General features: G+C 38.2%; 2 protein-coding genes across 12 annotated transcripts in view; one reads left to right on the top strand and one right to left on the bottom strand.

Moving 5' to 3' along the window:
• The window catches only part of CEP85L (centrosomal protein 85 like), a 135,119-nt gene that overhangs the window by 24,203 nt on the left and 86,352 nt on the right, over positions 1–24,564 (bottom strand). For all 4 annotated transcript variants that reach the window (XM_064413012.1, XM_064413010.1, XM_064413013.1 and 1 more), the window contains exon 4: positions 3,268–3,389. In XM_064413012.1, coding sequence (XP_064269082.1) covers positions 3,268–3,389 — 122 coding nt within the window. The remainder of the gene's footprint in view (positions 1–3,267; positions 3,390–24,564) is intronic.
• Positions 3,748–24,564, top strand: part of PLN (phospholamban) — a 30,776-nt gene continuing 9,959 nt past the window's right edge. For 2 of the 8 annotated variants that reach the window (XR_010358634.1, XR_010358640.1), the window contains exons 1-5: positions 3,748–4,089; positions 4,329–4,403; positions 12,232–12,417; positions 12,518–19,220; positions 23,363–23,397. The gene's annotated coding sequence lies outside the window, so the exon portion shown is untranslated. Of the gene's footprint in view, positions 4,090–4,328; positions 4,404–12,231; positions 12,418–12,517; positions 19,221–22,135; positions 22,263–23,362; positions 23,398–24,564 lie in introns of those variants that run through there. The other 6 variants (XR_010358638.1, XR_010358639.1, XR_010358636.1 and 3 more) reach the window with 6 other exon arrangements.

Consider the following 24,564-nt stretch of genomic DNA (forward strand, 5'->3'; position numbering starts at 1 on the left):
AAGACTAGACTTAAAAAGCATTTCTGGTTTCTACTTATTAAATTAGCAGTGACTACTAGAGTAGTTTTAAAAAGCAAACCAAAACCACTTAAAAACCCATTCATTTATGCTGTGTATTACTTAAATAAGTGCTAAACAGACTACACAAAATACATCAATTTAATTTGTCTATAACTAAATCTGCTGTTCAACACAGCATACAGATCAAAATCAAGGTACTTGTTCTATTCTCAGGCTCAAGTGGCTCTTTGGGATTTCAAAAACTTAAAAATGCTTGCATTTCTAGTGACACAACAAAGTACCCAAATATTATGATTCACACTGATAAGCATTACTCCTTGAATTGTTTTTGTAACTATTAGAAACTTACTTGCTACTATTCCTATCTGGTAGATTTCCAATACAAAACAAGAAATTTAATAATCTAGTCTGAAAGGGCTGATTTTTTTTTGCCTTTTTATCTTTGTGCAGAAAGAAGGAAAGCAAGGAAGCATGTTTCACTTTCTTCCTTCTGCTCCTCCTCCCTTTTTTAACAAGACCAAGGTACAACAGACTGTACAGAGCATCCATTTCCTACTTATCAACAGATTTAAGCACTGCTATGAAGAACAAGGTGCGTGATGTCAATATCCTCCACTTCCTCAATAAGTGGGACACCAGTATAGTTCCCAACAAAAGAGTGTTTAACCTTAAAAAAAAGGGTTAACGACCCGGTGGGTGAAAGACAGGCTTGTGACAAGGGCCAGAGGGAGGTGTTCCTGGTGTGCCTCTTTCCATCCAGCTGTTCCTTGTACTTGCCAGCAGCAAACAGCTGGATCTGGGGCACCATGCCAGCTGCTGTCCCACTCCTCTGGCTACCAGGCAGCAGGAGGTTAACACCTCTCTCCTGAGCTTCTGTCCCCTCAACTACCAGCTTGTAAATTCAGCATACAACTTAAGGATGCTACACCTTTTATAACTCCAGGAAAACCACATGCACAAAGAGCCCTCTCAGCCAAAACCTCCTACCTACCTCATTCAACAAATTACTTTCTTCTCCATTTTCCCTAAGCATAATTTTTTTTCTGTAATTTAGCTACCACCATGTTTAATTAACTACACTTTAGCAAACTTTATGTTTTTAATTTTGGGTCACTATTCCCAAAGAAATTCAAACTCTGAAAAGAAGTTTAAATTAAGCTCAGGAAGACCAAGAGCTGGAATACTTAGGTTTACTCCCAAACACCATTCTGAACTCAGTACAAGAAGACCCTGTGTTGCCATGTGCTAAATATAGGTAACACTACATTTTCATTTAGTGCTGCTTTGTGCCTTGAAGAAAGGTAGTTTTCACAATTAAGCCTTATTAACACCCCACCTAATGAGAAATGTAACACAAATTCTTTTTAATGGAGTTCTATTTCAAGGTTTTTGCACAGTAGATATATACCATTTTCTTCATGGGTGAAACCAAAAGTACTTTTATTTATCACTGCCTCTTCTTAAAAAAAATTAAAATAAACAATCTGTTGCTAAAACTTTGTAAAAATGCAACATCAATTTGTACTAATCTTGAAAATACAAACCCACTGAGGTTTCTATTTCATTTTAAAATACCTTTTCAGGCTAATATTTTCCTCAAATGGAAATTCAGTATTCAAAGAAAAGGCTGTTCTGTGATGTATTGTTACACTGCATTATTAAAAATTACAATATTTAACACCAAGTGTCTACTTGAATATGTAACATCACTGAGTGGTCTGTTCCATTTCAATAGCTTCAAAACTGTATTTTGCCTTTTCAGCTGAATGAAAAGAAATTATCTAAATGGACTTCTGGTGAGAAATCCTGAAGAACTGTATTCATTATCAGAAAGTCACACAAAAGAAATTACTTGTACAAGAAAAGAACCAGCACACCGTCACTGGGTATCAAGAAATAGCTTTTCTTCCTCCACATGGACAGTATCAGGTAACATGAGCAGGCAGCCAGGTTGCAAACAGTCACTGCAGAAACTTCTCCCTTAACTGTAAACACACTTTGAGTGCGAGAAGAGCAACATCAACTGCATTTTTAGCTGCCAGTGTGTAACAAGCCTTCATGTAGAGTGCACAGGATGGCAAGGCCAGCAGAGGCACTGAAGGCCACCCCAGCCATCAGGAGCAATGCACTCACAAACACTGCTGGCAGCCTGGGCTCCGGGAGGTGGGCTGCAGGTTTGCTTCTGCAGCATTACTCCTGACACAGCAAGCCTGAAAAAAACCCATTGTAATTTAGATGGCCTTTAAGCAGCTGATCAAAAGGCTCTGACAGAGGAGATGTAAACAACCGCTAAAGATTTTTTCCATTTTAACTTCTTACCCCTTTGGGAGATCACCACCTCCACAGGAGAGCTGGCAGAGGGGGATGGTGAGCCCATGCCTCAGTTCCTAACTGCCCCATCTTTGCTGCAGCAGCAGATAAACACACACACACATCCTACATCCAACTGGAGAACCCAGTGCCAACTTCCATCACTGAAAAGCCACCATAGCTACTGGCCAGAGTGCTAAGGGACAGAAACACCTTCAGCCACTGCAATTTCTCATTCTGTTGCAGGAGAAAAATGAACAGATCTTGCACAGGCAAGATCTAGTACCTCCTGGTACTATAAACTATGAGTTGGGCAGTGAGTTACTATTAAGGCCCATTCAGATTGACAGCAATTTTAATATGAGGTTATATATTTATTGACATAAAGACTCTGGATGTAATGAGTTAAATTTTTTTGTATCGGAACAATTTGTATGAGGACTTGAATAGGATTTTACTGCTGAATATTACTATAAAGGCCAGTTTCTCAAAGCTTTATCAACTGGCTGCAAATATATTGCAATTCTGTACTTGTGATGGAAAAGAAAATCAGCACAATGCAGCTGACCAATTTTCATCTTGGAAGTCACTTCCAAGACCTTGCAAGCAGAAAGATGTCCTGTACAAACCTGAAGCCTGGTAAGAAGCTAAGAGGGGAGCCTGACAGCAGAAGTGGCTGTTGGGCGCACTGCTCCTTTTCCACTCCAGAGGCATTAAACTACCTAAATACATTTCCAACTTTGTGTAAGACTTTAGGCCAGCTGCCAGTCTTCTCTCTTAGCAGGATTAGCTCCTACGTACTTGTGCATAAATAGTGTTGGACTGAAACCTAACAACTTTACTAAGTAAGTAGTTCCCCTTGAAAGCCAGCTTCTACACTGTAGGTTTTACTTCATCTAATCTAATTAATGCAGCAGGAGCTGGGTACTTACTTACCTATCAATCACAAACTCCTTCTGTCTTAGCAGCCCTTCTTTGATTTTCATTAGAGATTCCCAGTTGCTGGAGTCCTGATAGCTGGTAGCTGGGTAACTTGAACGAGATGTTCCAGGTGAAACCTGCATAAAATAATTGTAGGATTAGGCCCCAAAACAGTGAAAGTAAATAATGTGCTACATACTACAGCATTTACAAAGTGGCTTGCTCTTACAGAAAACTTAGGACTTTTCAGTTTAATTCAGATTTACTTTGTATAAAACAACTGGATTTCTAAACAAATTTCTGGAAACAAACTTCAGCCCAGTGCCACTGATGTTATCATTTCTCTACTAAACAATTCATAGTTATGAAAGCAGTTTGGAATGAAAAGCTCACTTAGAATTAACAACCTCATCAAGAGGAAGACCACAAAGTGTTCATATCCTGCTGCAATCCTTGCAGCACTTCAAAGGACAGGGCTGGGTAAGTCCAGACCCGCTGGTAACGGCAGGTAACAGCTGGCCCGGCCCCGTTCAACTCCCGCCTCTAACAGTTGCTTTGCAGAGAAAGAAAGGTTTCCCTTCACGTGTGTGCACTTAAAATACAGAATACAGGAATATAATTCTGGCTAAATTGTAAGAGAACAAAACCTTCACAAGTAACAGGTTTCAGGCTTTCTACTGATTTTCACAAAAGCCAGGCTTCATGTGTCACAACAAAACTGAGGGCAACAACTGAACTAAATATGAACCAACAACATCATGGTTTGGAAGAAAAGTAAAAAACTGGGACATTTAATCAAGAAAGCATTTATTACAGATATTTGCATCAGGAATTCAGGTAAGGGAAGGCTTAAGCTAGAGCTTCTGAGATCAAACTGAGGGGTCCCAGCATCAGCTGCCATGAAGTATCATTTAATCTTTCACCAGTTTTTTGAATCACTGAAAAAAGATAACTGTCTTTATTTTCTGAGAGACATCCTGGACAATGCTGTCTATGTTTTTGAAAAAAAGCAGAAGGAAAAAAAGTGTAAACATGGCTATTAAAAAAATTACTTTAAACTTTTTTTTCTTTTATAGCACCACAATGTTTTAAATTTCATCTGAAATTACAACAAACTGTATTAAGATCAAGACATATGATCAACAATTAAAGTAAGTTAAACAATTGCCAAGTACTCCATGCTTTTGGTCAAAGTTTTACTGTGAATTATAACACCAAATGGAAAGAATTCATTGTTTAAACCCCAGTACCATGAGGTACTGAAGTCTGGAGCCAATTCCTCACAACTATAATCTCTTCTGTAACTTTAAAAAGTATTTCTTCCCATTCAGTTCAGTTCAGTTCAGTTCAATCCCTAGCTTGCTCACTGATGTGTTTCTGCACATTTATTCTCTTTTATTTTATAACCTAAAACCAGATAAGATGACAAGACTTACCATTTCTAAAAATCTTTCAAGACTGTTACGCCCCCATCTCACCCCCCATTCTCTCCAGGTCCAGTTTATCTGTTTCAGGGAACATTTCTTTTGCTTAACAAACTGGATAGCTTCAATGGTAAGATCAGTTATGAATTATTAAAACAAACAAACAAAAACCAACCACAAAACCATCAACAATTCTACACATTAAATACTGCACACCAATTAAAAATAAAATCTGAACTTGTGATATAATTTTTTTTTTTTTTTGTTTGGGCAGTGATCTAATAAACTCAGGAAAGATACCTAGTCATGATTCTTCCTGTAAGTACCACATATGTAGAGTCTTTACAGCTTACATAATCTAAAGTTTATTTTGCCTGGGTTGCTCCATCCAGACCACATCACTTCAAAGTCATCTTTGGTGCTTACAGAATACCTTGGGATTCTCACATACCGCTCTGTATTAGTTGTACATATGACTGGCTGAATTGAGAGGCACCAGCACAAACCTATTCCAGTTAAAGTCTCTCAGTGACCCATGCCATGTCATGCAGTACCAAGTGACAACATCAGGAACTACCACTGGACTTCATGTTATGAATTTTTTTCCTTTGCTTTTCCCACTATAGTACTGATGAATGCTTTCCTATATCCACCTCAACACCATGACACTACAGTCAGAAGAAAGAAACAGTCCTCATTGCAGCTGGGATTTGATCTTTATTTCTCAGAGCCAGAATTTCTTTCTCTACTCAAGAGAAAACTCACAAGCATTTGACATGCTGAACAGGAAATATATGGCTTTATAAAGCCAAATCAATTTATTGACCACAATTAATTTTGTCTTTAAAACTGAACTATAAAAATGAAGATATTAAAGACAGCAATTTGAATACAAACCTATCTTAAGCATGAAGACATTCTGGAAGTCACTGGAGGTTTCTTTAAGAGAATTCTTCAATGCAAACTCTATTTCAATCTAGCACCTCTGCAAACATTAATCTACACTGAAGTCAGAAAAAAACTCTTCAAATTTGGTACATTAAGAAAGTATACAGGTCAAATACTGAAACTTCTCAAAAGCAATGCAATGAGTTTTGCTAAGTTAAGAACAGAGTAATATTTTGTGAATTATATGCCAACAATAGTGTGTTAGTTTGGGGTTTTTATTAAATCTAAAACATAAAGCTTCCATAGATTAATCACTGAGATGCTTAAACTTTAGAAGATACCCAATCCTATGGAGTATATACGTGCTGTATACGCATATGTAACAGCAAATAAAATATTACTTTGTAGTAAAATTGTGTGATTTTATTTTTCACTCTGAACAAATGAAAACAAACAAAAATGTTTGAATTTGATATCATGTTTCATCCAATTTAAAAAAAAAAAGAAAAAGAATATACTAAAAATACTTCTTAGCACTTCCCAAAATAACAAGACACTTCACTCATTTATGAGCACATGGTGTTGACTACTACAAACAGCCTTCTAGCTGCTTTGAATTGTGTGGTAACACACAGGCAGTCCGCTTACGTTTGAGTATCTTGTCTCCTAAGGATATCAAACCAAATAGTGAGACCAGATACACTTCCAGGAGTCATATTTAGAAAGCCATCCACAACTCCAAGCCCTTAACTTGAATCGTCCACAACTACAAAACAAAATACCATCTGGAAAGACACAGCATTCTTTTCTATCTGTCCTACAAAATACAACTATTTTTGTCACCTGGCACCTCTTCTGAGAGTATCAGCCTTGTCCTGAGAACATGTGTTCAGTTAAAATAGTATCCTTTGCACAGTGACATCCAAAGGTCCTCACTAGCTTGTTTTGTGACAGAGGTTTGGCAAACCTTCAAGTCACTGTTCAGGCAAAGTCAGCTGCTGAGGAAAAAAAAAATAAAATAAGAAATCTTTGCTGTACTAACCTAGATGCAAATACTTACTGCTGGAACATATATTGCTGACTGATAGTTTCACGCTTATTATTAGTGGAAAAACAATTTTTCTGTGGACCGAGTGTAACAATATTTAGATAACTTAGGTCAAACACGGCTGGGTTTTTAATTGTGGTAATTAAAATTATCTTCTCAAACATGCCTGAAATTTCTGCCTGAAGCAGATCAAGGTCTCAGCACACAGAGCAGCCCAGCATTCCATGTGTAACATGCTGTATTGTGTCAAACGATGTCATTTTACTACATCACGAAGTAAAGGTGAAATCCAAAAATGTAAATATAATACTTAATCTCAAAAAACCCCCAACCAAACAAGCTCAAAAAAAAACCCAATGGAATTGAAAAAGTTTTTTTTCATGAAAGATGTAGCTTAAATAATTTAGTGCTGTCCATACTACAACTGTAAATTTTCACAGTCCATTACTAACAACTAGCAGAGCACCAAGAATTATGCCAGGTGAGTGATTCCTTCTGGACAACTGCTTACACTGCCCTATGCTATCATAAACTGCTGTCCATATGGATCATTCCTCTTTTGCTGCATTTAACAGGCATTACTCAACAGAAAGATAATTCCTTGCATCTACAGCTAATCCAAGGCAAAGAATCAACACAAGCAATGTTAGCAGGAGCTTAGAATTCCTTTTTTGACTGACAGTTGAGGAAGCAAATACGGGTGACTGCTCAGGCTGTGCCTTAGGGACATCACTGGATGGATAATGTGGGAGAAAAAAGAGGTGGCAGCAGCAAGGCCAAATGCACTCTTGCCATGGAGACACCTCCTGCCTATGGGTCACCTGTGATGGGAAAAGGTTTAATCTGCACAGGCAGAGCAGCAGCCACTGAGGAGCTCTGTAACAGCTCCCCACCCTGGGTAAGGAAAAACGATTCACCCATCCCTTCCTCCCCACACAGATTTCTTACTAACATCAGTTTCAGGACAGAACAGCTCCCATAATTGAGACAATCTCAAAAGATCATTTATCCTTTTGCAGGTGAAACATGACAGGGATGGGCTGTCACACAGGAAAAGTTACAGAAGGCTGCAACCATGGAATAAGGCCCTGATTTTAAGGAATGATTTATACAGAAAGGCTGTGCCTTGCAGAAATGCACTAGAAACAGCTAAAAAGCTGAATTCTCCACACTCTAAAAGATTCTGAGCTAAAGACTATAGACAAGAATTTATAATTTGTGGTATCTGTACCTCACCACCTACTGCTCTACTCTGCTCTATCTTTGCCTTTTAGGGAAGATAGTGTTTCTGCTCAGCAGGATATAATCACTACAATTCTTGGCAGCAACACCTAGGCTGTATCACATTTTGCCTATGCTTTCACAAATTTCCAGCAGTCACAGGGGAAAGAACATCTAATCATGCCCTTGCACTTTTATTCCAGACATGGTATGTGATGTTCTTTGGGGAATTTCTTTAATGTGGAAACCATCTTTAAAATCAATATTGAAACACCATCAAACGATGAGGTACTCAAAAATACAGGTGTATTGTAGAGAGGCTAGCACTGCTAACAGCAAAATAAAAATCAATAAGGTTTGGAAAAAAATCCCTGCAAAGTAGTTGATGTAAGAGAGACCACAAGTTACGGGGAAAAAACACTTGTCAGGAGTTGACAATTTAACCTGCCTGAAAATCAGCTGAATGCAAGTCAGGATTGCCTGTATATGGGGATGTCAGCTTACAGAAAAAGAGGGTGTGGGAAAGGATAAAGCAGTAACTCTAAACAACTCTGGCATAAACCCAGAGTATGTCTGGTAGTACAATGTGAGGAACCAGAAAGTCACTGGAACAGTAAAACGTGTCCAAAGAAGAGAAACTTTCATGGCTAAAAAGCTCAGAATGATTTATGATAAAGAGCTAAATATCACAAAGGCTGAACAGACATGAAATCAGACAGCAAATACCTTATTTCTAGGTTGAGGGACTGTGTAAACTAAGGTTGAGGGAATGAAAATTGAGATATGGCAATCTGGGATAAGAGTATCAGGAGAAAACCAACAAGTAAAAACCAGCAAACAACAACAACAACTAAAGTCCATCAAACCAACTAAAGAGATGGAGAAAAGCAGCAAAAGCATATCACAAATAACTGAGAGAACATCCACATTTTAAGACTTTAGAATCTGCAGTGGATGAAGTTTAGGAACTAAAAGGCAAGCCAGTCCCTGCTTGATAACACATCAGGACTTCGAGTTAGGATTAAATTATGCATTCATATGACTAACGACACACTGACTACACTATGACAAGAGCAGAATAATCACAGTTAGGCATCAACCTCAACAACAAAAATTCAAGAACCAAAATTAATTTTAAAAGGGATCACCTCAAAGATATATAGCCAGTGCTGTACCGCATGGATTCTACATCTGTTGTATGACATTTTAAAGCTTTTCCAATAAAAAATTAAAATGCTAATGCTATTTACAGACACCACCACTACCACCATAAACTTTGAAAAAGTGGAAAGCTTTCAAAATGGAGAAGAATAAACAGTAATAGCATTCACATGCCTCCTAAAGGCAGCACTCCCTCTAGTCATTACACTTTTACTAACACATTTGTTTAAACTTCCTTCACAAATGAAATTCCCATTGCACACAGGGCAACACACTACTGAGACCTCACAGATTTTACTCTCATAAGCCTGGGAGGAATCTGACAGTCCTGCAATTTACTGTTATTTGTATATTTACATTGTTTATTGTTTATTTATACTGCAGCTGAGGCTTCTGAACTTCATCAAGGTCAGGTCTGATAATCACAACAAGGGAGGAAGACATGCTCCCTTTGCACAACAGCTTACAAATGAATTAAGAGCAAAGCATAGCAAGTACACGGTTGCTGGGATACGACAAGAGAAGGGAGAAAACAAAAGCTAAGGTCAGGTAGCTATTCACCATGGAGGAAAAAAAATTTAAATAAATAAAAAACAAGCAGCAATTTTTTACTGATGGCATAGTTACAGGGTTTTGATAGCAACCGCGTGGTCACTTAAATGTGGTACAAATGTACACTGCTGTCAAAGGGAGGGGGCCTGTTCTCCTGCCTCTTCTCACCACTTCAAACATTCATACCTTTCAGCTCCCTCCTGACAGCCCCAGTCCCACACTCTTCCCCCCATCCCACACACATGAAGGTTATTTGCATCTCGGTCAGACTCTTATCAGATTCATTGCACTGAAGGCCATGTGAGATCTAGCACTGCACACACTCTTAAGTGGGAAAGCAGTGTACAAGACAACACATTTTGCAGTGGCACAGCTTTGTGCTGGATTAGTATGAACATGACCACAAGCTGAATTATCTCAACTACAGGCACTGCCAAACCCTTCCAAAGTATCAGTGTAGAGACTGAGTATTTTCTAAGCTTCTGAAAAAAACCCTATTATACAGTTGCAATGACATTAAATTACTGGTCAAGACCTGGTGTTTAGGTAAGCATTCAGTTCAAGAAAAGGAACTTCCAAATGAAGATGGCATAACTGAGTAAAACCAAAAGCCTCCTGCGCTTTATTTTCAAAATAATCCCCCCTGTGTTGGCTTTATGAATTGTGACAGCACACACAGGACTAGCAGCTCAGTCCTAGCCTACAGTCAGAGACTGCATACGTAAGAGCCTTATGTGTTCAAAACCTGCATTCAGCAGGGGATCCTGAATAAAACAGAAATATAGCAGGGGATTTGCAAGGGAAGGGAACTGGAATTCTGGTCACCGCTTAACTGGCAAGGTTTTGTTCCTTCTAGCATCCCTGATGGTACTGTGCAAAAGCCTCCAACGACAAAGAAGCAATAGATTAACTCTGAAAAGTTAATCCTATAACCCTAGGGATGCATGTTTTTGGGGCAGAGACAAGGGCAGTCTCCTAGCAGAGGCTGCAGCCACTCAGCAGTCCTCCCTGACTTTCCTGAACCCTCCTCTCTGTCCCCTAAGCCACTAGGTTCCTGAAGGGTGAGACCAGCACTCCTGGAGCTGCACATGGAATAATGATACACCCTCCTCTGCTTATCTTCCCCTGAACAGCCACACTTCGCTTGCTTTTATGTGTTCTTATTCCTTCATACTCCATGCAACACCAATATTATTTTTGTCATAAATCCTTTCCATTTATATTCTGGCAAATGTTATGAACACAAAACACTTCTAGGTGCCACTTAATATGACGTTAAAAGCAACAGTGCCTGGAATTTTCCACTGATAACAACTGGGTCTTTCCTAAGTATAGAAGCACTTGTTTTATTAAGTGTTCATTTATCTTCTCACTGCATTGAAATTCAAATGTTCTTTACTATAAAAAAAAATTAAACATCAACTTCTGCAAGAAGAACTTACTTTTTTTTAACTGTTAGTTGAAGTTTCACTGGTAAATTCATTATTTCTTTTTGCTTCTTATTCCATCCTGGAAAGCAAAGTGACTACAGGTATTCAAAAAGACCATTGTTTATGTGCTCAATAAATACAGGGCATGTTAGTCACTACAAAAAAATGATTAACTGTACAAGTAAGACAGAAGTAACTTAGAAAAAAGAAACAGTTGGCAAAAATCAATCATGAAGGACATGTAAAATTGACATCCTCAGCCAAGTTCTGATCATTTATAAAAAGCTTTAAGTTAAATGTACACTGCTAATACCTACAAATACCAGTTTAGTGAATGCCAGTCTTGATTGTTCATTGACTACTCACTATGACTGCTCATGGCTTAAGTGGATACAGAAAGTGACCTAGAAAGCAATCAAAAAAGCAGCTATTTTTTGCCAGCCTGCACAGACTTTGCAAGGATGGGCAGAGCTGGCCATCAGTCTTGCACAGAAACTAACAGGAGTCCTCCTGTAACAAGAAGGTAACAAAAAGAGAGTGCAAGCAACTTGGATGAATATTTGAGGGAAAAAACCAACAGCCCATACTTAGGCAGTAATTGGAGAAGAAAATTTGGAAAAACCTTATAAGCACAGAGCACCAAATTCTCTTAATGAAACATGCAAACATAGTGAAAGAGAGGGAAGCCACCATGAATTTAATGTGAAGAAAGAGCATACATTTGGGGGAAAGCGATGCTCTGCAATTTCTTTTTCACGGTCTTGACTTTTTAAATGGCAGTTGTTGAGATTCTGTGAAGGGTGTTGGCCTCTAAACCAGAAAGCTGAGCCTCTCCTTTCCTGTGTTCTATTTGCTTTAGCTTTTCAGGACTTTATAAGAAACATGAGCCATATGTGTAATACTCAGCACAATGAATTGAAGTTTAAAAGAACCAAAAAAAAAATCCCACAAAAATAAAGCAGAAACATTCAGAATATTTATATTAGAACAAATCCAAGTACTCTCACAAACTCAAGAAAGTACATTTTATTTAAAAACAGTAATCCAGAACTGGTCTCTGAGCACTTGCAGAAAAAATGGAGTGAAATTACTGGAACACATGCACTTCAAGTTTTGCACATGCAACTTCTGCACATGTTATGATGGGGAAGAAATGATTAGATAACACAATCTTTTCCACTTCCTTTTGGGCTGATAAACCAAAACTGTCAGCGGTAACAGACATCCTCTCACGCACACCTTTGTTCTTCTCCAGCTCTTATTACCACAAACACAGATTTTTTAAAAAAGGAAAAAAAGACAAGGATACTCTACAAAGAGTGGCAAGTGGAGGACTTAATAAAGTTGCCTTCGTGGGGATTGGAAGATCAAACCAAGTTCTCTACTTAAACAGTCCCATGAAGAGTTAGTGACATCTGCGTCCATCAGAGCACTGCACAATGTGAGTACGGTATTCATTCATATTTTTTGGTGACTACTTTCAAAAACTTCCATGAATGGGAAAATTAGAGGCATACTCATGTTTTCTGTCTCAACTCCAGGAATTTTTCCCAGACAGAACTAGCAGTTTTAGCCAGCAAACCAAACAGTACAGCACATGGACCTACTGTGAAGATTAAATTGTTTCAAGAAAGGATTCTACCACCATCCATGTACAGCATCACATATAAGATATATCATCCTGCAGACATTTCAGTCACTGGCCCCAGAATTTTGAAAAATAAAAAAAGGAAATTTTTTTTTTTTTTTAACTCACAAGGAGATACCATGTACTTGCATGACTCTGAATTTTAGATGCATTTACAGAGGCTCTGTACCTCTGGCAAATCAGATCCTGGAATCTCAAAAGTCAGACATTTGAAAATCCAAGCCTGAAACATCTGCATCACTCATAATCAGAATAAATGTTGTTAATTTGACACTGTACTGCGTGTGAAAGCAGCAACCACACAACCTTGGAAGGTAGTCACATAACTTGTGTGTGGAGTAAGTGACGGATATTTGAACTGTTTGGCTTCAATCCAGATTGAACCTTTTCCACTTGAGTTTATGAGGGGTACTTGAAACACACTTGTCTCTAGCAAAAGCAGCAGTATGATGTAAGGGTGCATCCAAACATCCGTGTCAGTGTGTGAAGGTGTTTTCCTTCCTTACAAGATAAACTCGGGGGAGCCCTAGCACCTTCTTTATATAGGCAGAAAAGGCAGAAGTTCACACTAAAAAAATAAATATCACTTTCATCACCTGCAATTAGTACTCATCACCTGTAGGTCTCCAGGTTTCTTACAAAGAAACTAGACTTACTCAACAGAGAGGAAACTCAGACAAGAACAAAGACAATTGGTCTCTTCAAAGAGCATCAAAACACAGCAGATTCTATAGTGTGGAAACCATCTTGTCAGCAAAATACTGGTCTTAACAAATACAAATGAGATGATCTCTACCTAAAGAAAAATAAATATGTGTTGACTGAAGTAGGCTCATTTAGAAGGTGGGAAAATTCATGTTTCAGAATGAACTACTTTTGTTTTCATTTTCTAATTCATAGAGATGTCAGTAATAATAATGTTATACCAAGTACTCACATAACCAATTGATACAGAAGACTGTAGTTCAAAACCACAGAGCAAATTAATTTTCAATAAATGCCACAAAAAGAGGAAAAAAGCAAATAGTTTCTTCTATTAAGAATGGAGTCATAAAAGCAGGAAAAAAGCTAAAAGCTCTCCACATCACCTCAGTGGCCAGGAAGCTACAGACAAAACAGTCTGGACACTACACTTGACAAAGCTTCTGGGCTCCACCGACTGACAATGGAACTTCCATGAGAAAGCAGCTGCTTGAAACAGAATACATAGTAAAAAAATATCTGCAAGACCAGGAAATCTCTTCTTGCTACTCAGAGCTGGTCTGAACCAAGGAGTAGAACCATGTCTGTATCTGGCATATTCTGCAACAAATAAAGAAAAATACGAAGTTCTGTACCTCAAATTCTCAGGTAATGAAATTCAGGATCCTAACTTTCTGGGGTGCTTTTTTGCTGAATGTTTTTTCCCCTGTTTTAACTATGAACTGCATGAAGCAAAGACACAGAGCAATAGATAGCTGATACTCATCATGAGAACTTGTCTTGTTTATAGTCGCTCAATAAAAGGAAGGGGAAAAAAACCTCCAAACTTCAGACAATGGACAAAACAAATGAAGAAAAGACACACATCATTCTTTAACACCAAGCAAAAGAAAGAAAGGTGTTGCTGGCTCCCACTTCTCAAAGTAGAGCCATGTGAAAACTAGCCTGAAAACTCTTTAAAAACCTGATTTATGCCATCTCCATGTTGATTTGAATGAAGAGTCCCATGAGGCAAGGTCCCCATTGAGGCCACTGGTCTACCTGCTGCCCCTCCACACTACCTGAGGGTGATCACTGCAACTATCTGCACAAGAGAATCTTACAACTTCTAAATTATGCCAAAACTTTTCTCATTTGGGCAATATTTATGCATTTCTGTTAGGACAACTTTCAGCTGAAGTAGCAGCAAAAGCTCAAGCCCAATCATTTCTCCTCAAATCTGCAGTTATGCTTTCAAGTGGAGATAATCCAGCACCACCACTTGGCAACTGAAACGTGGTCTTCCAACTTTATCTCTCCTTCATGTGCCTTTGTCCCGCTGTTCATCTATCACTCACAACATGTCAAATAACACAACTAATCTCTGTGCTTCCCAGAACAGTTTATCTGAAAGACACTCAACAGAGTTTCTTAGGTATAAGGATCTCGGCACACCAACTAAGGCACATTGTTCAGCTTAACCAGTTGAGGACACCAGTAAGCACTAAATACAGTGTTCCCAGGCGTTTCATAGAAATAAAGAACCTTCCCTGTAATGAAGATCATTGAATTTCCTATCCTGTCTCATGTTGCTATTTTGAAGACACTGAACCATTGAAGATAACTGCTACTAGTAAATTATTTGACCTTCATTAACCTAGTAAAAAGGTAAACTTCATCACTGTGAAAGCCACCAGGTGTTTACAAGAACACAGCTTTTTGTGCAGTCAATATTTAGTTGCAAAAGAAACCACCTACATGGGTCAAATCTGTGCTATTAGTATTGTCTCCACAAGAAATAAGTGTTTCCTAACAGCATTTGGGAAGAGGAAGGACACAGCCGATTTTCAGAGCGAGAGCCAGGCAAAACTTCTTGTTTCCCTTCTCTTCTAACACCGGTTCAAAGCACCAAAAACAATAAACAGGCGTGCCACACTTCTGCACCCTGTGATCTACTTTAATAGTGTAAGGTTTGTGCCAGTAACAGCAACTGAAACAAAAACATTCAAGATGACCTTTCAAAAAATGTCTCTGGTCAGTAACAAATCTGATGACTAGTACCACCAGAGCATTCACCATTCCCAAAAAGAGAAGTATTTCAGACCAAGTTTTCTATTAATTTATTTTGTATTTTTTCCTAATCACTTCGTAATGGTACACTTTATAAGCTGCTGCCTCAAAAAGTAATTTCATCTTGCTTGTAAAGAAGAAAAAAATGTGAAGACCAAACTAATTTAACATCTGTCCAATGGTTAGGAAAAGTAAATACATCTTGTCCCAGAGGAAAATAACATGATGCAAAGCCTAGATTTCTCAGCAGAGCTGTCTCCTACAACACTAACAAAGACCGTAATTCTCACGATACAAAAGCAGGAACACCTGCAGCCTCCGAAAGGCAAATTCCTCCACCTAAATCCAGAAAATAGATAATGAGACTACAAATGTGAGTGAGATTCACTTAAGTCAGATAATCATTAAAGGAGGCATCAGGTAAAACATAGAAGCAAACGAGTTCTAAGTCGATCAAATTCAAGTAAAAAATCTTAAATGCATTTTAAAAGTTATCTCTCAACTGATTAGGCTGTAACCCTATCTGGTGTGGTTCTGGAATGCTATTCACATCAGCACTGAAAATACTGATTTTTCTGTACTTCTGAAGGAGGGAAAACTCACATTTTCCTTTAGGGTGTATTAGGTTCACAGCACAAATGTAACGGAAGGATACATTAGCTGGGTTCTTTCTCTTTAGGGAATCTTAAAAATGGTCCTGCAAGCCACATCTGCTAATACCTGAATGTTTACAAGCAATTACCCATCACAGAACTACTGGTTATAAAAAGGAAAGATCTCATTTTAGAGTTCAGCTTCAATACCAAATTCTGCTACTCTCCCACATACACACAAATTAATGCACATTTGTGGGAGCATTCACATCTCCCTTCTGTGTGTTTTTTGTTACTGTTAAACCAAACGTGCCAACACAAGAACTTCTGCTGTGTGAGATCACACAGGCACTTTTGCAGCGTGAGAGAAAACTGCAACAGCATAATGAAAAAACTCACTAACTCCAGGACTCCATTGCTGAATTTCTTTCCCTGTATATTATAAACAATTGGACTTGGGTTGCAGTCTATTTCTATACAGAGTCATGATTATCAATGGACCAGACAGTGACACATTAAACTCTTTACAGATTATACAGGTGGCCAGTGTCTACAAGTGGAATTTTGAAAACTAGCACAAGAAAGGCAAAAATAATCCAGGAAATTGTTACCAATGTGAATAGAAGTCTCACAATTATTATTTAAATAAAGGAGCTTGTATGCTGAAGTACAACACATCTCTTTTTAGACATTATCCCAAACATCAACCGGATCTCTAAATAATTTCTGAGAAGAAACATGTTCTAGTGGTAGATTCCTAATCCCCCTGGAGAAAGCCCAGATCATCTCCATTTAAGGTCAAGAAGGCAACAGCTGCACATTTTTGTTCAGCAGACTAAAGCCTTCAACACAGATTCCTTTTTTAAAGCTTTTCCTTTCTCATATCCACGGGTGTCTGGATCTGTTCACCCAGGAGTGAATGAAAACAGTACAATGATGTGCTCATATGTCGTGTCTCTACTTGTCAGACGTGACATGTCCCATAAGCAGTACTTTGGCATCTGCCTCAGAATCCCACCAAAACCTCCAAGAGTTACATGAGGGAATACATCTAACCTGAACCAGAAAAATGTTCTCAAGAGAGTGTTCCTAAACAAGCTTATTTTTAGAGAAACAACATTAATACAACATCTACCAACATTCATTTGGTCTGAACTTGTACATATTACTGCTATTTGGCGAATACATTTTCCATCTTAAAATTCTTATCCGAGTTGATATTGAGAGAAGATGTGTATTATGCTTCTCATGAAATCCTAGTATTTTTTCAGTGCCTTAATTTGTACATTTAAGTATCACTTTAAAATGGAGACCAAGCTATGACTCTGTCAGCTCACAAACAAAACCAAATTCTCTTAAGGTACCTCATTTCTAAAAAGCTCCAATTCATTAACAAAAAAAAAAAGCCAAGAATTTGGGGTAGTGTAACTAAATAACATGACAATTTTACATCAATTTTGTTAAAGGGAGGAACGGCACTGCAGCTGTTGCAATGCTGGGTGTTGGACTTCATAACAAAATATAGAGGGTGAATTTCAATAGTACAAGTTTCATAAAAAAGGCAAACAATCCAATGCTAGCACTTCTCTTGGATGACAGCATACAATAAAAACATGGAACTTCTCTCATAAAAAAAGCCGAATACAGTTTGCTTGACTGTGAGAGATTTATAACATTAATAATGCCATTATAAGTAAATTATGAAACACTTTGCACCAGTAAAGAACCATCACTCCTCACTGTAAAGATATTCAATTAACTTTCAACTGAAATATGTGACCCCAGACTTCCTGGGTTTGATACTAAAGGACAACTGAAAGCAGGCGGATTTATGATACCAAAACCAAGCTGCTAACTTCAACTGTGATATAACCAATTTGCAGAAGAGCTATTTACAAAAATAAAAACAGAGCTCAACTTGAAACAGGGTTGTACATCACCCCCAAAGCCCTTCTGTCTCTGGTTTGAACGATGTACTGCAGCAGGGCTTCCAGGGAACAAAAAACCCAAACTAAACCAAAAAACCCACCCTGTCTGGATTCCTGCTTAAAGCCAAGCACTCATCTATGCTAAACAATTATTGTCAAAAGTGAATCTCTAAGTGTTCAGAGTTTGGCTCAGTTTCTGTATTTTTGCCTGCAATTTACCAATGAGGAAAAGGCCTGTGCTGTCAGTTGTATCCACAAAGAAAGCCTGATGCTGGATGCTCTCACTTGACAGCTTAATCCTTTTGCATCCAGTAAATCCTTCACTTCCCCAGTGCACAAAACCTACTCTGCATATGCACTATGTTGCCGCTTTTCAACACAGGAAAGTACACATAAGATAACCTGTAAAGTAGCATCAAGCTACTACCCCTATCGAAACAAAGAGAAAGGGTTCTCAGAAGATTCACTTAAATAATTTCCAGCCACAGAAAGTGGGAGAGGAAGAAAAAAATGTGGAAGTGTGTTTTAAAGGAGAGATAAATACTTCAAAGTATATAGTAATGATAAATTTCAGAGATGAACTTACATATGTCAAATTTGGGGAAAAAAATCCTCTAACCTCACCCATTACTGTTTGGAAGAGACATGAAACACAGAAAAGTTATTTCAGTTTAAGCACTGTGAGAAGAAAATATTATCTTGGGGAGCATTCATCATACACTATAAACTGAATACCAGCTATGTAACTATATATTATTGAAAGTGTAGTTTAAAAAATATCTTGGACAAAAGAAAATCATTCCAAATCAAACACCCACAAGAAATGTGTTAGCGTTCAGTATTTAGGTTTCCTAACAAAGAAGAAACAGAAGTAGCAAAAGTAACACATCCAAAGCAGTTCCCTGAGTAAGTTCCCATTTAAGTTCCTGTTTAAAAAAAGGCAGTGGCAGGGAACAGCTCCCTTTGCTACCCTACTGAAGCATGCAGCTTCCCAGATTCCTTCATCCTGTGATTGAGCAGGTGGTCTCCCTGGCACACAGGTCCTTTCACAAAAGGAGAGGTGCTGCCCACATTTAATACATTACTGCTGGGAACAAGTTTAGAGGAGCCACTGCCCGTGTCAGAAGGCAAATGGGACCAATCAACTTGTGAGCTGCTGAGTGACACCGTGAGTCCTGCCTCTGAAACTTTTGTTATTTTTTCCCCTCAGCCTACTTCAATTGTTTCCACAACTTGGTCACAGACTCGGAAAAGTTGCCAGAGATCTACAGGCACGTCCCACAGCCTGCAGCAAGCTCATCTGTGCTTCACTGTCACAACAGGGGTAAGGAACCTCTCTTCTGTGTTATCTCTTAAATATTGCAGGAAGGCACGCTGTAACTGTACTTTTCTACAAAAACCTCCTCTACTCAAATTAACAGCTAGTTTTAACTGTTTACCAAAAATATGGAAATATAGGCATTACAGCTCTGAGTCAAAGATATACTGCTGTGTGGGGAGCCTTTCAGCAACAGTAAAGGCAACATAATTTCCTATATGTTCATAGGACGCCCGCTGTCCTTGGGTAGATGATTTATACAGGTGGTATTGCACAAGAAGGTGAGAAGGTTTCATCATGTTTCTCACATCTTTGTCTCTCCTTCCAAATTTAGTACCTTTTGCTTGTTTTTTCTTTTGTCTGTTTGGTCTTGGTTTTTAATCCAAAATACACAAAGAGAATAATTCTCTTAAAGTTTTGTACAGGCATTCTTTTTCCCAAAGCTGCCTATTCACAGACCGGCAAGCATAAAGAAGCTCTTTCACCATTAACTCTTTAAAATATTTTTCTGATCTTTTTCTGATCTAACACATTGAGAGAGCAAACCTTTTTTTGCTGTATGATGAAAAATTATCCTTAATTAAAATTTTTAGTGATTTATAGCACTACTAGAACTGAAATTATACCATGTTACTCTAAGTGGAGTTCAAGCTACCAAATCCATGTAGTGTTTTTGCTTTAACATCCATTAAAATTTTATTTTCTCCTGTTGTTCATTGTAACTAATACAACGCTAGTCCTAGATTACTTCTAATAACTGAGAAATAATTCAGCTAGGATTTGTAACATCATGAACTGAATTTCAAATGCAGAAAAGAACCCATTTATTTCTAAGGGAAGCACAGACATGTTGTACAATGAAATATAATCCCAGCTTTAAAATCACTGAAATAAGATGCATCTCAGAGAAACACAGAGAACACACAGAGAACATGCAATATTTACATATACAAATATTTTAAAAAGAAATACAATTTTGAATATGGATGTCTCTAAGGTACTTATGCTCCTTACAATCTTGCTCCCCCCTTTCATCAATTGACACCTTACTACTTATGTCTACATATGGTTATAGAAGAGACAAACCTAATATAGACTTGTAATTTTGCGAGGTGTGTTTTCCCTGTTAGTGAACAGATACCCCTAATTCCTTTTCCTTTTAGTGACTGGTAGGCATCAGACAAAGATAGATCCAGGTGCTTGGTTTTGTGCTCAGCAGCCTTGTGCCAATTTTGAATATTCAAGTGAGAGAAATGTCCGGACATGCTGTTACTCCTAAGGCAAACAGTCTGGTACAGAATGCTCTAGAAGCTGTTTTCAGTAGGCAGAAGCAGCACTTCAGACCTCCCAGTGCCTACAAAGACCAAGAAGGTTCCGAGACACATTTTTTTCAAGGCTGAAGTTATACATAAAATGTATTTTCAAGTGAAGAGAGGAGTTAAGGTGTATTCTACCACCCAGAGAATCCTTCTCTTCTACCACAAATATTGCATATGCTGACCTTTAAAAATACACACAGAGATTGAACATACACACCGACACTTAACTGCTATGGGCAGCTCTTCCCTGGAAGCTGGAATGCATCCCATAGCTACAGCAGGTCAGCTGCTCCATCATCTCAATTTTATCCAGTTAGAGTTCAGTAATTCAATGTAGATGAGAGAGTGGCTCAGCTGTTAAATTAAATTTTAAAATTTCACACTTATCCCATGTCACAGACATTCAAACCCTGAGAAACAACCTACAGTCATGACAGAGGCATGTGCTACAGGACAGGTGATAGATGTTACAAATCAATGTGAAATTAGGCATTTAATTTACAGCAGGCAAGATGCTGTCTTTTTTTTTGTCAACACAACAATGCAATTGTTATTTAAAAGAGATTCAGATTAATGTATTACCACATTTTTATTTTTAAAAGCTGCATTTATTTCCCATCCTCTGAGGAAGTTAGTTCCTCCGTACAACAGGAAAGTCACTGAAATCATCAGTTTGTAACTGGTAGTGTAAAGGTGATTTTCACTGCTTTTTCAGACCATCAGCAAACAAAAATGTATGGGACACATGTACAGAACTGCAGAACTTTTTGTTTGCTTTAAGAATAATTTATTTAGGAATAGAAAAGTACCTCATCTGGAGAAAAAAAAAATCTCACAGAGAAGTAGTTTTGTTCCCTAAAATGACAAGACACTTTAAAATTGAAGATTGCTTTTGCTTTCTGGAGATTGAAAAAAGGCTAAACAGGACCTTCCTGGCATCAAGTAACTTCTCCAAAGTTAAATTTTTCTGTTATACTCTTCTCAATCAATGCCATATCATTGTTTCCTGACATGCTAGAAGGTTAAAAACAAAACCTGGAACATCCCCTTCCACTTCTACCTTTTATACATGCTTGATGTATCTCAATTTTTACTTTAATTCAAATTGCACTTAGACTATTTCCTATTAAAGGGACATTATGAACCACCATAGCTAAAACTCAACATGAAACAACTTGCTAGGTAATCAGTGAACACAGCAGAAGATGGAGTTAATTTCCTAAAAGAAATTTACTAAGTAAAAGGCAGATCACATCAATAGACTGGAACTGGTATACAGTTATTTTATGTCTTATTTTGATGAGGGGAACCTGTGAGTATGGAAACTGAAGAACCTGCCCAAGATGCCACTGCATGGTCCTGCAGCAGCTGCAGGGAATTTAACCAACTCAAAAACTAGCCCAAAGCACTGGCTCCCAGGCTACTCTAAAGGACCAGCACATATATTATCAGTTATCCACAAGATATGTAGATAATTTCAAAACCCAAAATTACTGGTGTGTTCAACTATTCATCAGTGTAATTTCTTGTCACCTACAACGTTCACATTCTCATGGACTCGAAATACAAGTAGAGGCTCTTACTGTTGATCTTGTTTCTTAGAACACCAAAAACATCAAAGCTACTCAGAAGGAAGATTGCAGAAAGGGGGAAAAAATTAACTGAAGTGTGAGTGTTCCCCTATGCTCTCTGAAACACGTATGACACTTCAGTACAAAACAGACAAAAGGTAAAGAGAAAGATAAAATTAGTTTGTTTTTCCTGTTACCAGCATTTCTCAGACTATGAACTGAATTGTTGCTTCTTTCCCCATCCTAAGGAAATGCTGTCTCCATAGGATTGAAAAATGACATTCTATGCCACAAGTCAGTGCCTAAATCTTCAATCAACATAATTTTATAGTACTTTTCCCATACTATGTTTAAAGTTAGTAAGACTTTTTTTTTTTTTTTTTTCAATGGATAGAAGTGAATTACTGGGGGTTTGGGACATCTCATTTTAAAAATCTATGAAATAGACTTATGCAACATAACTTCAACAACCCCTCAGGGCTTCACTTGGTCATGTGGAACTGCAAGAATTCAAGCAAGGCAAACTTCTTCTGTTCCACTGATATCACTGTTGCATTTAGTGAACATATGACAGGAAACAGGCTGTGGCATTTCCAAGGGAGCCAAATTTATCCCGTGTGACTTCAAAGAAGTCAATGCAGTTGCACCAGGAATGAGCATGGCCCACAGTTTTCACTTCAGTCACATACCCCCTCTCATTGTGAAGGGCACCCAGGAACAAAGATAAAAATAACCTAATACAAATCAGGGAAACAGTCACATGTCAGTGAAGTGGGAAGCAATAATTGTGATCAGTGACTCATTCTGAAGTATGAGGGGATTGTAAGTATAGGGGATTCCCTACATAGTAACATACAGGGTCAACCACCAGACATCTTCCTGCAGATTCACTCTGCACCTAAGCCTTGCACATCCACTAACAGCACTCATAAAACAAAACTGCACAGCAATGCAGCCAACTGCTCCTCTTGTGTGATGCTCATTCTTGTCACCTGAGTCACACTTTGTGACTCCTAAAAAATATCAAATATAATTTGCCCTTTTGCTGCACTTTAGTTTAAAGAAGTGGTGCGTGCATGTCCAATTCTTCTTTATATTGGCCTGAAACACCGGGGACTAAACAGCAGAGAGCAGCTACTATTTGTGACAATGATCAGTCTTTGTTTCTGTGTAATTATTTTCCAAGCTGTCCATTTTGACCTTGATAGCCTGTATGCAGCTCTGTTACTGAATCTGTTTCTCTTTCTGCACACTTTAGGTGGGTGACAGCGCCATGGAGGATTAACAAGCAAGGTATGTGTTTATTAGTTGAACTCGAGCACTTGTAAAGACAAACTTGTTGAAATACAGACACAGAATTGGCTTCCTTTGCTTACAAGAAAACTTACCCCACAGACAGTTGTAGGAGGTTAAACAACACACAGATGTTTCAAAAACTTCCAAAACCATGTCAACTATTAATCAAGAAATTCAATCTATTTTGTTCTCTCCTCATCCCTTCTCTACAATGTCTTCTAGCTGTATGATGTATAGAGATTTTAACTTACACTACCTTCCACTTTTTAAGATGCTTTTGTATCCCCTTCTGGTCATGTATGTCCAAATACCTACTTTGTCCTTACATCTGTGATGCCCAACCAGATAATATTGCTTTTTATGGAAGCACTTCAGAGCCCCAGGGCCTTGCCCCTTGAGTCACGCAAGTGAAACATATGCAGCAACACTGCAGTGCAAGTGCCAGCACAAGTGCAGTCACACCTAATGCAGTAGGGTTGCATTAGTTCCTAATGAAGTGGAATTTACATTTATTCTGCATATGTACAAGTACACACTCATGCTGTTCCAATCCTCTGCGGGCTCCAAGAAAAAAAAAATCAGGAAAGATAAATGTTGCTGCAGTAAGTCACACACAGCCCAAAGACCAAGAGCTGCACACACCTGACACTGAAAAAATGACCAAAAATGCCATGATGAAGTCACCCACAGGAAATTCTGTTCTCTGGGCAGTGTCTGTCACAAATGCTGGTTACACAAACTCCTCTCTATCTATCCAAGTAATCCATTTGTGGTTCATCTACTGGGGCTTGTCTGCAAGAGGATGAACAGTCTAATGCACTTCAGCCTGTAATGGGCTGGGAGAATGAATGTGCATTCAGCCAAGAGACTTTAGAATTCCTGTGCATGTCTTGCTTTTACTGCACTTGGGACAGACCATAACTAGTAAAGAGCTAAGCAGAAGATACTCAGCAAGCATTTTAACTGCTTAAATAGATGGAAACAGATACAGCAAAAAGTCAAACAAAGATGAAAAATTGTAGTCACTACAAGAGTATGTTCTGGTGTGGTTTTTTTTTGCAATGAAGTTTAAGATCAACCAAAGCTAAAAAATCATAACAAAATCTGAAGTTCAGTTTGAGAAGGAGATATCACATGGAGTTCTCTAAGGGTATTAAAATAACC

The sequence above is a fragment of the Passer domesticus genome, chromosome 3 (assembly GCF_036417665.1).
Source record: "Passer domesticus isolate bPasDom1 chromosome 3, bPasDom1.hap1, whole genome shotgun sequence".
In the NCBI taxonomy this organism is placed as follows: Eukaryota; Metazoa; Chordata; class Aves; order Passeriformes; family Passeridae; genus Passer; species Passer domesticus.